Here is a 13,318-nt window from a genome sequence, read left to right as displayed (position 1 = left end):
GAGGGCGGGCGGCTCCTTCAGCTCCCTTCCTCTCACCTCACATTCTCCTTCAGTTTTTCCTCGGTTATCTCTCGACCCACCCACACCCCGCCTCGCCCTCACCGCCGAGGTTTTGCTGCCCTCCGCCCCGCGCTACTCTGCAGTATTTTGTCTTCGCGCTTTCATCCTCCGCTTGCCTCAGTTTCCCTGGAGGGGGCAGGTGCTGTGTTCTGGGCTGACACTGCTGGGAAGCGGCTCCTTTGTGACAGTGGGGCTGAACTCGGCCGCATGCTGTGATCGGGGGGGTTTATGAGGATTTGCTGAGGGGGAGCTCGGTGCCCTGCGTGATGCAGAGCCCACTTCTAGCTTGGGAAAGGTGTTTTCCATGGCCTCAGGCGTGGGTGCGTTTGGTATTTCCGAATTGGGGGGAAGGCTTGTGTGGCGTCAGACTCAGGGTGATGAGGGTTCTGTTTCTCCCGTACTCATTTGAATCACAGATGAAAACAACCCAAGCCTGGGGGTGTTTGAAATGTGGGGAGGGCCTTTGAAAATGTCGTAGGTTTGGTGCTAGTTAGCACTGAGGAGAATTGCCTTTGGAGGTTCATATAAATACAGATATAAATATTCTAATTATTGCATCCTGTAGCCTCAGGGGAGGCCTGTGCTGCTGTGAATATCAAGAATCTGATACTGGGGATGATTAGAAGAACTGTCCTGCTCTGTTTCCTGAACATTACAGGTTGGTTTGAGCTGGCGAATTGTGCAGGAGGTGTTTGTAAATCCAGGGAATGCCCTGGAGAAGCTGGAGAGCTGCAGGCTGGGCTTTGCTGCCCTTCTTCTCAGCCAGGTGCTAATGCAGGTGTTCCATTAACAGGCACAGGAGTCTCTGCGGCATGGCAACTGCTCAGAAGCAAAGGAATTCTGTGGTACGGTTTTGTGGTTTATTTCAGCACAGTAATGGGAAAAATGGGGGAGTTTTGGCTGAAATAGTGCACGCAGGTGCTCTGTGGTATTTCTTCACGTGAAAATTGCAGGCTAATTCAGTCTTTTAATTATGAATAAAGAATGTATAGAAAAAAATACAGAAAAGTAGCCTGAACTTTGTTGTCATGCGCTTGGTAGAAACCGGTTACAACGTGTCCTAGAAATACATTATATTTATTTATATATATTTTTATATATACGTGTCCTTTAGCTGTGTCCTATAAATACTGTAACACCAAGTGTAAGGAATGTGCTTAACTTTATAACTCACAGAAGTCATACTTTTCAATTAAATTAAAATGAAGGCGTTGGACAGGATTGAAGCCTGTACAGGTCTGTTGATGTAGGTAGAGTTTAATTGGTTTCTTTCTGTGATTTTCAGAGTGCAGTTGTATTTCCCAAGAAAATAGCCACGGAGCAGCAATCCCTGATGCTGGTGAAGAGGCTCCTGGCAGTGGCAGTGTCCTGCATCACGTACCTGAGGGGAATCTTTCCTGAAAGTGCCTATGGAACAAGATACATGGATGGTAACGGGCTTTTTTCCATGATAATTTGCAAAACCTGTTGTCATCAAGTTGTTTTTAAAGCCACTTGGTCTTTTTAATGAATGGACGCCATTTCAGTGCATGTAATGGAAATTTCACTAATGCATTAATTAAATTTTGTTATTGGTTTTGTTATTACTCAGCATTAAAACTATGCTCATGCGTAGTAATGTTAGTTTTAGCCTCTTCTTGATGTGTACTTTTAGGGAATGAACTTTTCGTTGCACTTTGTCCTAAGTAAATGTGTGTGTGTGTTTTTTTGGTTTTTTTGAGATGTCTGTGTCAAAATTCTGCGGGAAGACAAAAACTGTCCTGGCTCTACCCAGCTGGTGAAATGGTAGGTTGATTCCAGCACACAGGTAACACTTCCTTGGCGTGTAAGTGCCCAAAGAGTCCTTCCTGGTTGTTTGCAGATACAAGGGAAAAGCTCTCTTGCTGTGAGTGAGCAGCCCACACTGGTGTTGTAGATGTAACAGTTGTGTCTCCAGAAAGGTTTTCAGCTCAGGCCTTAGGAGAGCACAGATCTCTGTTTGCAGAGTGACTATGCTTTATATTTACTGTATAAATACTAAATATCTAATACTAGATATTTATATGCTTCATTCCTCTAGGTGCTCATGAGTACTCAAGGGTGCACAGAAATGCAAAAGTCTAACCAGTAGTTCCTCTCTAGTTGATCAGGAGACTCAATGCCACCCTTTTGCATCTTAAAGGTCTTGCTCACAGATTTTGTAAGAGAGTGGGAGACTCGGGCTTCTTGTTCAAAGGCAGAGCTGTGCCTGCCAGTGACAGTCTGTGTGCTTGAGCACTGCCACAGCTGAGTGTGGCTGTGTCACCTGTGACTGCAGCTGCTTATTCTGGTTTTCTTTCTGCTTACAATAACTGTGAGGTCTGTTCCTAGTGCTCTCCTTGCTTTTTAGAAAACTCTGTAAGGCCTTTGCCTTAGTTACATATTTCTGTATTTCCTTACCTCCATAAAGGTTCTTTCCCTCCTCTTCCCCACTGTGTACAAGGCGTGGGGATGATGCTGCATTCATCCCCTGGCAGCGCTGAGGGGTTCAGATGTGAGGGCTGACAGCTGATGTTAGAGGTGAAATCAGCCGTGTGCTGTCACAGAGTGGGGGGGAAAAGCTTCCTTTGCTGTAACCTGGAATTTCCTAATGGATCTTCTGTGGCTGAGGAAACAGAAGGGTCAGTGCAGTTCACCTTCCCCTCACACACAGTGAGGGCAGTTCACTGCAGCCTGTGGAGGCTGACCAGGACAGGCTCCCTGGTTTTGTGGGAAAAGGATGTGGTACCTGTTGGGAGTTCACAGGTGAGTGGCCTTTCTTGCCCCAGCATCACGTACACACCAAACCCAATTTTTGTTTGTTGACTGTATTTGAAAGGAATGTCAGGAAAAAAAAACCAACAGGGTTAAGTTTCGATTCCCTATTTGACTACTGTTTGGGTGTTACGTAAAAAGGAAATGGCAACATCTAAATGAAGGTAATAACTCCTGTGTGCTTCAGCTGTGTTGCTGTTCAGCTGAATTACTGATCTGTGATGAAATCGTGGCGTGCTTTGGGTTGGAAGGGTCCTTAAAGCTCACCTTCTTCCAAGCCCCTGCCGTGGACAGGGACAGCTGCAACTAGACCAGGTTGCTCCCCTGATTAATAAATGCATGTGTTGGAAGTATTGCAGTATGTTTTTACTGATAAATTAGTTACCTAGAGGTTATATTTTTAATTACGCTTCCAGGAGGTTGGGATGATTTGGTGTCACAAAGATAGTCATTGCTTGTATCAGTTCTAATAAGATAGAATGATGGAATAAGTGTTATTTAATGCTCTAATACACTAAGAATAAAAACAAGAGGTTCATTTTTTGGTGCTATTTGATTTAGTGAGAAACAAGTGAAAATTAGTAGTAGATGGCCAATATTATTTGGTTTTTGCAGGATGTTAGGATGCTATGATGCCTTGCAGAAGAAATACGTAAGTCCTCCAGTCTCATTTCAGTTGTATTGAAATGTTTATTTAAGTCCATTATGTGCCAGTGTAGTTGTAGGACTGCTCAGGGAGTAGCTGAGCTAACTCAGTCAGCTGCAGTGTGGGATGCACAGGCATTTCTGCATAAAATTCTTGTAAACAGCAGCACTGAAAGCCAGGGATCTGTAGGTGTTTTCTTCTGCAGCTGAGTCCTCTCCTCCGCAGAAGAGGAGTGAAGAGGAAGAGGCTTTTCTTCCAACAGGCCTTAGTTGCCTGTGTTGGATTCCAGAGCTAGAGAGACAAAGCAGCTTGGGCAGCAGAAATGGGCTATGAAATATATTTAATGTTCTTTTTCTTTCTCTGTTTATGTTCCTGACAGCTGAGACAGATTGTCCTAGCAGTGAGTATCTCTGAAAAGCAGGGATGCTTTTTTAAGGGACGCTCTTTGAGGGACGTGCAGGTCTCATTCTGATTCCTTTCTTTACTTTAAAAATACAGGTCTACACTCAGCAAGAAGATCCTCAGGTAAATCTGCTGGAATATCTCACGGGATGACTGCTGATAATGTGGATGTAGTGAAATGCATGTACAAGCAGGAATATTTAACGTGCACATTTTTCAAAAGGGGACATATTGAAATGCCAAATGTAAAAATCACTGGAGTCAGTGGGAATTGCCATGTGTGGAATTGCATTTAAGTATCCAGTGTCAGGTTATTCTCAGGCTGGTGCAAGCAACCAGAATGTCATTGCAGAGGGAGATGTCCATAAAGATGCCTCATCCTAACTCTGCCTAACAAATCTATGGGACTTTTGTGGAAAACACAAAACCCACTGGGTGTCACCACATCTGTTCTGTGTGTGAAACGTTTTCACAGCGATTAAAACTGGAATATTTTGTGCTAAAAACTTCAGCTGGTATTTCAAAATATTTTATCATGGTGATTCCCGGAAAAGAATCATCATTTTTATTAGCTGACACTTATGCATTATTACTGTTAATTGTTAGGGGATTAGGAACCTGTATTCAGTAAGTGGATGGGAGTTGGGCTGTCGTTATTTTCTTTAAAGGTTAATAGATTACTAACCAGAGCTGCAGCAGGAGGGTGCTTGGCAGCTGATTAGTGTAATAATTACTGGCTTTGTTTGCAGACAGTCACAGAGTGTTACCACTTCAAGTTCAAGTACACCCACAAAGGGCCGCTCCTGGATTTTGGCAGGTACAACCCCTGTGACTGCCCCATGGCCTTACAGTCCCTGTGGACACACCTGAATGTCAGAACTTTGTATTTGATCTGTTTGGTGTTTGCTCTTTAAATTCTTAGTGTAATAATTACTGGCTTTGTTTGCAGACAGTCACAGAGTGTTACCACTTCAAGTTCAAGTACACCCACAAAGGGCCGCTCCTGGATTTTGGCAGGTACAACCCCTGTGACTGCCCCATGGCCTTACAGTCCCTGTGGACACACCTGAATGTCAGAACTTTGGATTTGATCTGTTTGGTGTTTGCTCTTTAAATTTGGGATCTTGAGACTAATTTTATCAACATACACTGCTACCTTAGACTTACTAAAATACAATTAATCATTTTGTCTGATTATGCTCGTAATTTTAATATCCACTCAGAAGATGATGCTCAATGTCAGAGTTTGATACTCTGTGACCAGGATATTTGAGATATTCGGGGGGGGGTGTGAAGCTTAACACCAGATTCAATTATCTGAAGATACTGAATGTTACATGGAATTCCTCATTTAGCAGAAATGGTAGAAATACACAAAAACCACAATAGAAATGTAAGCTGCACTTAGCAAAGCAGAGCTGTTGTGCTACATGGCTCGGTCATGGTGGAATTCCCATTGCTGACATAAGCTCACTGTGAGGACACTGGGCATCCCCAGCCGTGGGGAAGGAATCCCTGGGTTGAAACTGGCAGGGGACAGGTTTGGATCAAATGTACAGAGGAAATTCCTCCCTGTGAGGGTGGGGAGGCCCTGGCACAGGGTGCCCAGAGCAGCTGTGGCTGCCCCTGGATCCCTGGCAGTGTCCAAGGCCAGGATGGACATTGGGGCTTGGAGCAGCCTGGGATAGTGGAAGGTGTCCCAGCCCATGGCAGGGGGTGGGATTTGATTTTTATGTTCCCTTCCCACCCTAAAGATTGGTGATTCTATGAAGCTGCTCCAGCCAATTCCTCTCTTCAGAATTCTTTTGTTTGTTGTTCAGTTTTTACACTTTTTGGGCCAAACCACAGCTTCACTGCCCCTGTATCCATCTGGCAAACTCAAGGAGACATTCAGGGGCTTTTAATGAACTTGGGGAGAAGCACTGACCCCACCAGTTCACCCACTCAACCCCCATAACTTTGTCTAAAATGGAGGCCCTGCTCAGCTCTCCATGTGCTGAGATCAGGTCACTCCTGGCAGCAGCTGTGGGCAGTGACACCCTGTGCTTGTGCTGGAGCTCTGGGGACACAGCCCTGCTCCCCATCTCCTCCAGACCCTCTTCCACCATAGGGATTCACTGCTCAGTCACAGCTACAGGGAAATGGCTTATTTTAAGACAAGTAATTGAAATACAGTTAATTCATACCTGACAAACTCCTCCCAGCTTCCCTCCTACATAAAATGCTCCTTAAATTAAAAAAGAAAAGGCTGCAGTGCTGCAGATGCTTGGGCTGGGTTTAGCTCCTTATCTGTGAAAGGGGAGAAGGGGATGTGACTCCTGGCCACACCAGGTTGCCTTAGTGGAACAGCATAAATTCATGTCAGATCAATTTGAAAATAGGTGTGAGGCTACTTCTCTGGTCCCAGCATGGCAGGAATTAACCAGCTGGAGAGGGGTGAGAGGTCTGAATCCATCACAGTTCAGGGAATGCTTCCAGAAGACAGGGACCCACAAGGAAATAACTCCTGCTGCCTGCCCTGCTGTGCAAGTCCTCAGGTGCCTCAGCTGGGGGCTGTGAGGAGCAGGAGAACAGAGGGAGGGGTGTTGGCATTGCGGTGGGATTTGTGTCAGCGTCTGGTGGAATGGGAGCATGGAAATGTTGGAGCTGGATGCCAAGAGTCCATTGGGTACCAAGTTTATTATCATTAGCCATTTGTGTCTAAGTAAATAGTGGGACTTCAAGGGAAATGAAGTAGTTAAGACTTCAAAGAATTGGGGCTTTCACACGTCCCTCCTTTTCTCTTTCTTTCAGAGTGGGCCTTTAAGCACTAGGTGTGATGTAGGATAGAGCAGTTGGTGCCAGGTGCTGATCCCTAAGCTCTCCTGCTGTCCCTGGCTCAGGGTTTGATCTCCCGAGGGGCAGAGAACATGCAGCACTTAGGCAGGGTTAGGAATTGCTTCTGATCTCAGACCTCAGGCAAGAAATGGGGTGCTTCTCATGTTCATAGTCTGTTAAACAGTTGTCTCTTAATACTAGAAACATCTTACTCTGTATCAGAAATAACCTGGCTACTCTGATTTTAGCAAGGATAAGAAGTCAGACTCCACTATCACCTGTGCAGACACCAAGAAGGCCAGCATCCTCCTCATCCGCAAGATCTATGTCCTGATGCAGAACCTGAGCCCGCTGCCCAGCGATGTCTGCCTCACCATGAAACTCCTGTATTATGATGAGGGTACATTGCCATGCCACCCTGATTTATCAGCTGTGTTCAGCCACTGGAAAGCAATCCAAAGGAATTTTCAGTGGATAATCTTTGTGGCTGTTGGGACTTGTTAAATGAGGTTATTTCACGTGTGGCTGTTTCTCACAACAGCTTTGAACCTCCAGGGGGAAGGGATGTGATCTCACTGCAGGAACACAATCCTGGCACTGCCTTCATTGGATTCGGGTGTGTTTTAAAACACTTGGAGTTTCCCAGAGTATGTTAGGCTATAGCATAATTTGCCAGCCTGGTTCTAGTTTGATGACTGTCCAAATGTCTGGCTCTGCTTTCGGAGTGTGTTACTGCCTTAAAATGACAAATCAGAGCTTCTATTTTCTATCTACAGCCTCTTCCAAGGACCTTTAACTGGCCTTTGCCTGTTGTGCAAAGAGAAAAGAACTTAATTTACTCCAAATTGAATATTGATTACTCCCTTCCTCACGCAGTTTTTTGCGGTAATTCTCTGTATTTAAAGGGGAAAAGAGTTTGACAAGAACATGTTTCATTCTAACACATCTGATGAATTTTCTCTGCAGTTACACCCCCTGATTACCAACCTCCAGGGTTCAGGGAGGCCAAGTACGGGGGGATGATGTTTAATGAGGAGCCCATGTACCTGAATGTGGGGGAAGTGCCAACGCCTTTTCATATGCTGAAACTGAGAATTACAACTGAGAAACAGCGCATGGAGAACGTTGATAAGAACATCCTAAAGCAGGGAGAGACTGCTGAGCCTCTCCAGGTGTGTGGAACGAGCGGAGATGATCCAGAAGAGGAGAGCCAGGACATGGATGTAAGAGCACAGACTTTATTTTGTTGTACTAGTTTGAAAACAAACCAGTGGGAGGCACCAAGTCAGAATAACAATTTAATGGGGAAATTAAAGAAAAGGAAGAAAAAAAAAAAAAAAAAGAGCGCACTGGTTAAAACTGACAGAGTCAAGATACAACCTGAGTCCCTGTTAGTCAGGGTGGTGGTAGCAGTCTGGTAGAATGGTGGCTGCAGTCCTCTGAAGCAGTGATCCTGTAGTAAAACAGTCTGCTCTTCCTCAGGAAGTCCAATGGTGGCTGGGGAGGTCCTGTCCTCTGGAAATCCAGTGGGAAGCCGGTGTCTCTGGTGTTCAGCCTCAGATTATATCCACGATGGGATGCTTGGTTCCTCCCTCTGGGTGGAGCATCTCACAATGGGGTAATGAGTCATGAGGCCAAGTGTTGATTAGGCTCATTAACAGAAGATAGTCCGGAGGGAGTTATCTCTGAGTCAGGCGGCAGGACAATGATGGTCCATTAACAGAAGGACAGTCTGGGGGGAGGAGGCAAGGAAACACTGCCCCACCTGGTTTCAACAGCTCCTGAGGATGGAATAGAATACACTGCAACCCAGGATATTTGTGTAGCTTTTTGAAATTTTTTTGTGGTCTATCATCTAGAAAAAGGCCATTATTGTTTCACTGCATGTCAGCCATAACATTAATAAACCCCCTTTGTTTCCAGGTATCTTTAAGCAGGGCAGTATCTTCAATCCATGTTTGCCTTAATTTTACTGCTCCAGTTTGCAGTAAAGCAAACTGTTCAAGCAGTGCCTGTGCCTGAGGAGCAGCAGAGGGACAGCTCGTGCCATGGGGACAGTGCCATGTGTCCCAGCACAGGGCACAGATGAAACCTCTCTTCATCCCATGTCACAATCACTTATTTCAGTTTATTCCACCAAAAATCCATCTAATAAGTCTGGCCTTAATCATCTGAATAGAACCTTCTTCCCTGTGTGTCTGCAGTAGGTGACAGACCTGTTTCTTAATCTAGGAAGATCCTGTCTTGGATAATGAAGTGGAGGATAAGAATCATGTGAATATTTCAGAAGCTCAAGGTAACATTTGTGTATATTTTTCAAGTCTCTGAGTTGTGCCTCTTGCCTGATGTTACTAAAACAAAACCTTCAATTTTCTATATTCAAATTTTCATTATTTTCTTCACATACGTGACTCTGCCTTTATTTTCTATCAGGGCTTCATTCTGTGAAGCACTTGGTTAACAAATGTTAACATGTTAAAACATGATTAACACGTTTTCATGTTACTGTTCAAAAATTCTGATCTTCTGTTCCATTTTATCAGCTAACCTAAATTGAATGGGGTTTATGTTTAGGAAAAAAAATTGTTTGCTTTTTCTACTATTGTTGTTACTAATAATTACTGATTTATTTAGTTTTTGATAATACTTAATTTGTACATTAAACTTGCAGAGATCTTGTACTGTTGAGCTCATTATTGCGGAGCTGGGAAGCAGAATTCTCTGTGCAAAAACCAATGATCTAGGTTTGGGTTTGTTTTTTTTTTTTAATTTCAGCTTTTTGGGCTTCAGTTCAGCAGAAATGCCACTTTAAGCCACCTTTTCCCCTGCAGTAGCCCAGAATCCCACTGTGCACCCACACCTTCAGCCCCGGGGCGTGGAGGAGTCGAGAACATCGGGGCTCTTGTGGGTAGAGGAGCTTTTGTGTTACGGTAGCCCCTGTGAAACACCTCCAAAGGGAGCTGCTCATGGCTGTGGTTTGCTGCTCCTGCTGCAGTAACTTCACCAGAATGTGTTTGGTTTTATGAATGATTCTGCTTCCTGCTTTAGTGCCTTTTCCAGCTGATTGTGCTCTGGGAACCTGCTGCCCTTTTCCTGTGTACTGGAGCATTTTGATAATTGCAAGTGAACTTTTTTTGCCATCACACCATAGAATCCCAGAAGGGTTTGGGTTGGGAGGCACCTTAAAGCTCATCTCGTTCCACCCCTGCCTGCCATGGGCAGCAACACCTCCCACTATCCCCGGTGGCTCCAGCCTGGCCTTGGACATTCCCAGAGATCCAGGGGCAGCCACAGCTTCTCTGGGCACCCTGTGCCAGGGCCTCCCCACCCTCACAGGGAGGAATTTCTTTCTAACATCAAATCTATCCCTGCTCTCTGTCAGGGTAAAGCCATTCCCCCTTGTCCTGGCACTCCAGGCCCTTGTTCAAACTCCTTCTCCAGCTCTCCTGGAGCCCCTTTAGGTATTGGGAGAGGCTCTAAGGTCTCCTTGGAGCCTTCTCTTCTCCAGGCTGAACAATCCCAACTCTCTCAGCCTTTCCTTGTAGGAGAACTTTAATAGGAACAAAGTTCTAGCAAAGTATTTTTGTTAGTATGAATCACACCAAAATGAGTTTCTTCAAGTGTTTTTCCTAACACTGTAAATAAAATCTGTCAATAAATAACTGTCCTGGCTCCCCAGCCTGGCCACAGCTGCCACCAGGAACGTGCCCTGGAAGCTCCCTGCTGCTGGTTTCTAATCAGAGCATCAAGATGTGGACCCAGACTGTCTCCAACTCAAAACATGAGACACCAAATTGTCCTCAGGGATCTCAGGAGCTTCCTTTTCAGATTTTAGATAAACCAGGAGGAAAAGCAGAGGATGGTTTGTGTTCACATTTCCCAGTTTAGCCCAGGGGCCTGAAGACTGAACTTTGCTGCCAAACAAACTGAAGAAGGAATTGCTGCTTGTTGATCTGCTCCTCTTGGAGGGGCTGCATAGAAGCATCCAGACAATCTGGAACCCATTTGCTGTACAGAAAACATTTCAAATGTTGGGTTTGGGGTTTTTTGAGAAGTAACATGTGCAGCTTTGCCAAACCAGCTGCTGTTTCCATGCTGCTCAAAAACGATAATGGAAATGTGTAGGAAACAGCACATTTAGATCAGTATTTTTATCTTGACAATGCTAGTAGGCTGCAGAACTGGAATAACCACTTGAAGGTCTGTCTGATTCTTTTAAAAAGTCATAAAAATTCCAAAACCATGCAAAAATCCAGCAAATTTCTTGTCCTAGGGAGTTGGCAAGTGTTTTATTTACAGGAACTACCGAGACACAGGGAAACACATTTGTCACCCTGAAATTCTTCTGTTGTTTCCACAGCTGATGCACAGTCACCCTCCACCATTCCCTGCTTCTCTCTGTATCCTAGAAAAACAGCATGAATTAGAAACAGCAACCAAACTGTCTGGAACTGCCTGTTCCCCCTTGGGAGCCTGTTCCTGCAGCTGCAGGCAGTGACAGGGGCTCTGCAGCTGGAGCTGCTGCTTGGGTGTGGCTGGGTGGGTTCAGGAGGGGCAGGAGCTGGGCCAGAGTGGCCTTTTCCCTGTCCTGCAGCACAAAACGGGCTCCTGAGGCTTCAGGCTTGAATCAAATCCCACTGCAGGCAAGCCTTCAGCAGGGCAGTGTGTGAGGGAGCTGGGGCCCAAACCCATCCTCCAGAGATCCTGTGTGTACCAGGGCTGCTGAAGTGAGCTGGAGGCTGGGGTGGGAAATGGCTGAGTTGAAAAGAGGAAGTTTAAATCTTGGTGGAGTTAAGGAGAACTGGAGCCCTCTGGAAGCACTTGTTCCCAGCAGTTCGGAGTGTTCCCGGAAGCAGAGCTGCTGTTGTTTGCTGTGGGTTGTGGGTGTGCTGTTGTGAACCGCTTTGTTTAACTCTTCAACTCTTTCCATCTTTCAGAAAAAATTTCAGCTCATGAAGAGGAAGCTGGAGGGATCCAGACTCCCCGTGTTTCTAATCCTCAGGTATGAAAATTCTGTCATCTTCAGCTTCTACTGGAGCTTCTGTGAAGCTTCTTCCCTCCTTTGAGTGATCCATGGGTAATCTGCTAAAGCCTTATTTCCCACAGTCACTATTTCCAGCAACAAAATCCCTTTACATTTCATTTCCTGGAGTTTTCCAAAACTATTCTAAAGCTCTGACAAAAGGCTGTTCCTCTGTGATACAGCTCCCAAACCAAACAGATGCTGGGACTGTTACTAAGTGAAAAGGGGAGTGTAATTTCCATGTTAATAAACTGCTTAATAGGAATTCCACTGCTAATTCTGACAGACCAAAGCTTGTTTAGAAGTTGATTAAAACTTAAAAATTCAAGTTTATAACTCAGGTTATATTCCCTGCATGTAGAAATTGGTGGCATTTATACGTGGAGGACTGCTTCACACAGGTCCTTAAGATTTCTTAAAACAGGATAGCTGTAGGTAAGTGTGAGTGATTTACTGTATAAAACCAGCACATGCTTCTCTCTGCCAGGGCCCTGCAGCACACCCAGCTGTAAATGCTGAGACTTCCACGGGTTATCACCATTTAAATACTCCCATATCTCAATTTTGGCTCAGGCACAGCAGAGAACAGTGAATGCCTCAGCACTGAGCCCTGCTGTGGTCTCCAGTGTGTGTTTTTTGCTGCTTTCACAAGGAAAAAATCTATTTTCTGATTTCAGGTTGATCATTTGACTCGTAAAACATCTGAGCTGATTGTGTCAGAGAGCAGGACAAGAAGTGGAAAGATATTCCAAAGCTGCATTGTTAGTATCAGTTTTTCTTTAGTTCTCATTATTTCTGGTCCAAGCAGTGAATAAAACTCGGAGCTTGAATGCATTTGCTACTGACAGAATGAAATTCTCATCACTTCCTAAATTCCCATTAGATTCAACAGGGTCAAAAAGAGTTCTGTCCCAAAGAGTTAGAAGCTGGTTCGATGTAGGTAACACAGGTTGAGAGAGATTCCTTAGTTTTAGTTGCTATCCTGTTGGGAATGCATTTAGCCAGATTTCCTGCTGGTTTGATCCATCAGCCATGGGGGTTTGTGCCAGCAGAGATCCCCAGCACAGTTCACCGAGAGATCCTTGTGCTTCTGCTTGGGAAACACTGGGCCAAAATTATAACCTCACCTCTGTGACTCCTTCATTCCAAGAAAAATCCCTTTTATTTGCTCCATCAGGTCAGTCTGGCAGGCAGTGCTGCTTGTGGGGAGCCAAATCCTTCCCACCTGGCACAGCTGGAGCAGAGGTTGTGTCCAGGGTGGAATTGGACTTTTGGGGGTGGGTTTGGGGCCCCCATGTCTGTGCTGCTCCCTCACTGACTGAGCTTGGCAGCTCTGTGAGGCTGTGGGGGCCTTCACCAGGTATTGGGAATATTGGGAATGCTGAGTTAGGAGTAGGTCCTTCTCCAAAACCTGTGGGGAGAATTCTTCTCTCTTTTACAGCAAGAAATTTTTCCCTGTGAGGGTGGTGAGGGGCTGGGATGGAATTCCCAGAGAAGCTGTGGCTGCCCCTGGATCCCTGGAAGTGCCCAAGGCCAGGTTGGACGGGGCTTGGAGCAGCCTGGGATAGTGGAAGGTGTCCCTGCCATGGCAGGGGGTG

At 45.4% G+C, this 13,318-nt stretch overlaps 1 protein-coding gene across 5 annotated transcripts in view; it reads left to right on the top strand.

The window, feature by feature from the left end:
- Positions 1-6: 6 nt before the first annotated feature.
- HORMAD1 (HORMA domain containing 1) overlaps positions 7-13,318 on the top strand; it is a 15,533-nt gene continuing 2,221 nt past the window's right edge. The window contains exons 1-15 of one of the 5 annotated variants that reach the window (XM_017727884.1): positions 7-199; positions 626-718; positions 854-905; positions 1,346-1,490; positions 1,782-1,845; positions 3,448-3,484; positions 3,858-3,878; positions 3,977-4,003; positions 4,630-4,697; positions 6,946-7,097; positions 7,664-7,920; positions 8,930-8,993; positions 11,635-11,699; positions 12,082-12,155; positions 12,398-12,486. In XM_017727884.1, the coding sequence (XP_017583373.1) occupies positions 873-905; positions 1,346-1,490; positions 1,782-1,845; positions 3,448-3,484; positions 3,858-3,878; positions 3,977-4,003; positions 4,630-4,697; positions 6,946-7,097; positions 7,664-7,920; positions 8,930-8,993; positions 11,635-11,699; positions 12,082-12,129 (981 nt within the window). In that variant the 5' untranslated portion in view covers positions 7-199; positions 626-718; positions 854-872 and the 3' untranslated portion in view covers positions 12,130-12,155; positions 12,398-12,486. Of the gene's footprint in view, positions 200-625; positions 719-853; positions 906-1,345; positions 1,491-1,781; positions 1,846-3,447; positions 3,485-3,857; positions 3,879-3,976; positions 4,004-4,629; positions 4,698-6,945; positions 7,098-7,663; positions 7,921-8,929; positions 8,994-11,634; positions 11,700-12,081; positions 12,156-12,397; positions 12,487-13,318 lie in introns of those variants that run through there. The other 4 variants (XM_017727880.1, XM_017727881.1, XM_017727882.1 and 1 more) reach the window with 4 other exon arrangements.

Source organism: Corvus brachyrhynchos, unplaced genomic scaffold, assembly GCF_000691975.1.
Source record: "Corvus brachyrhynchos isolate BGI_N302 unplaced genomic scaffold, ASM69197v1 scaffold122, whole genome shotgun sequence".
In the NCBI taxonomy this organism is placed as follows: Eukaryota; Metazoa; Chordata; class Aves; order Passeriformes; family Corvidae; genus Corvus; species Corvus brachyrhynchos.
This window is presented reverse-complemented; position numbering and strand designations above follow the sequence as displayed.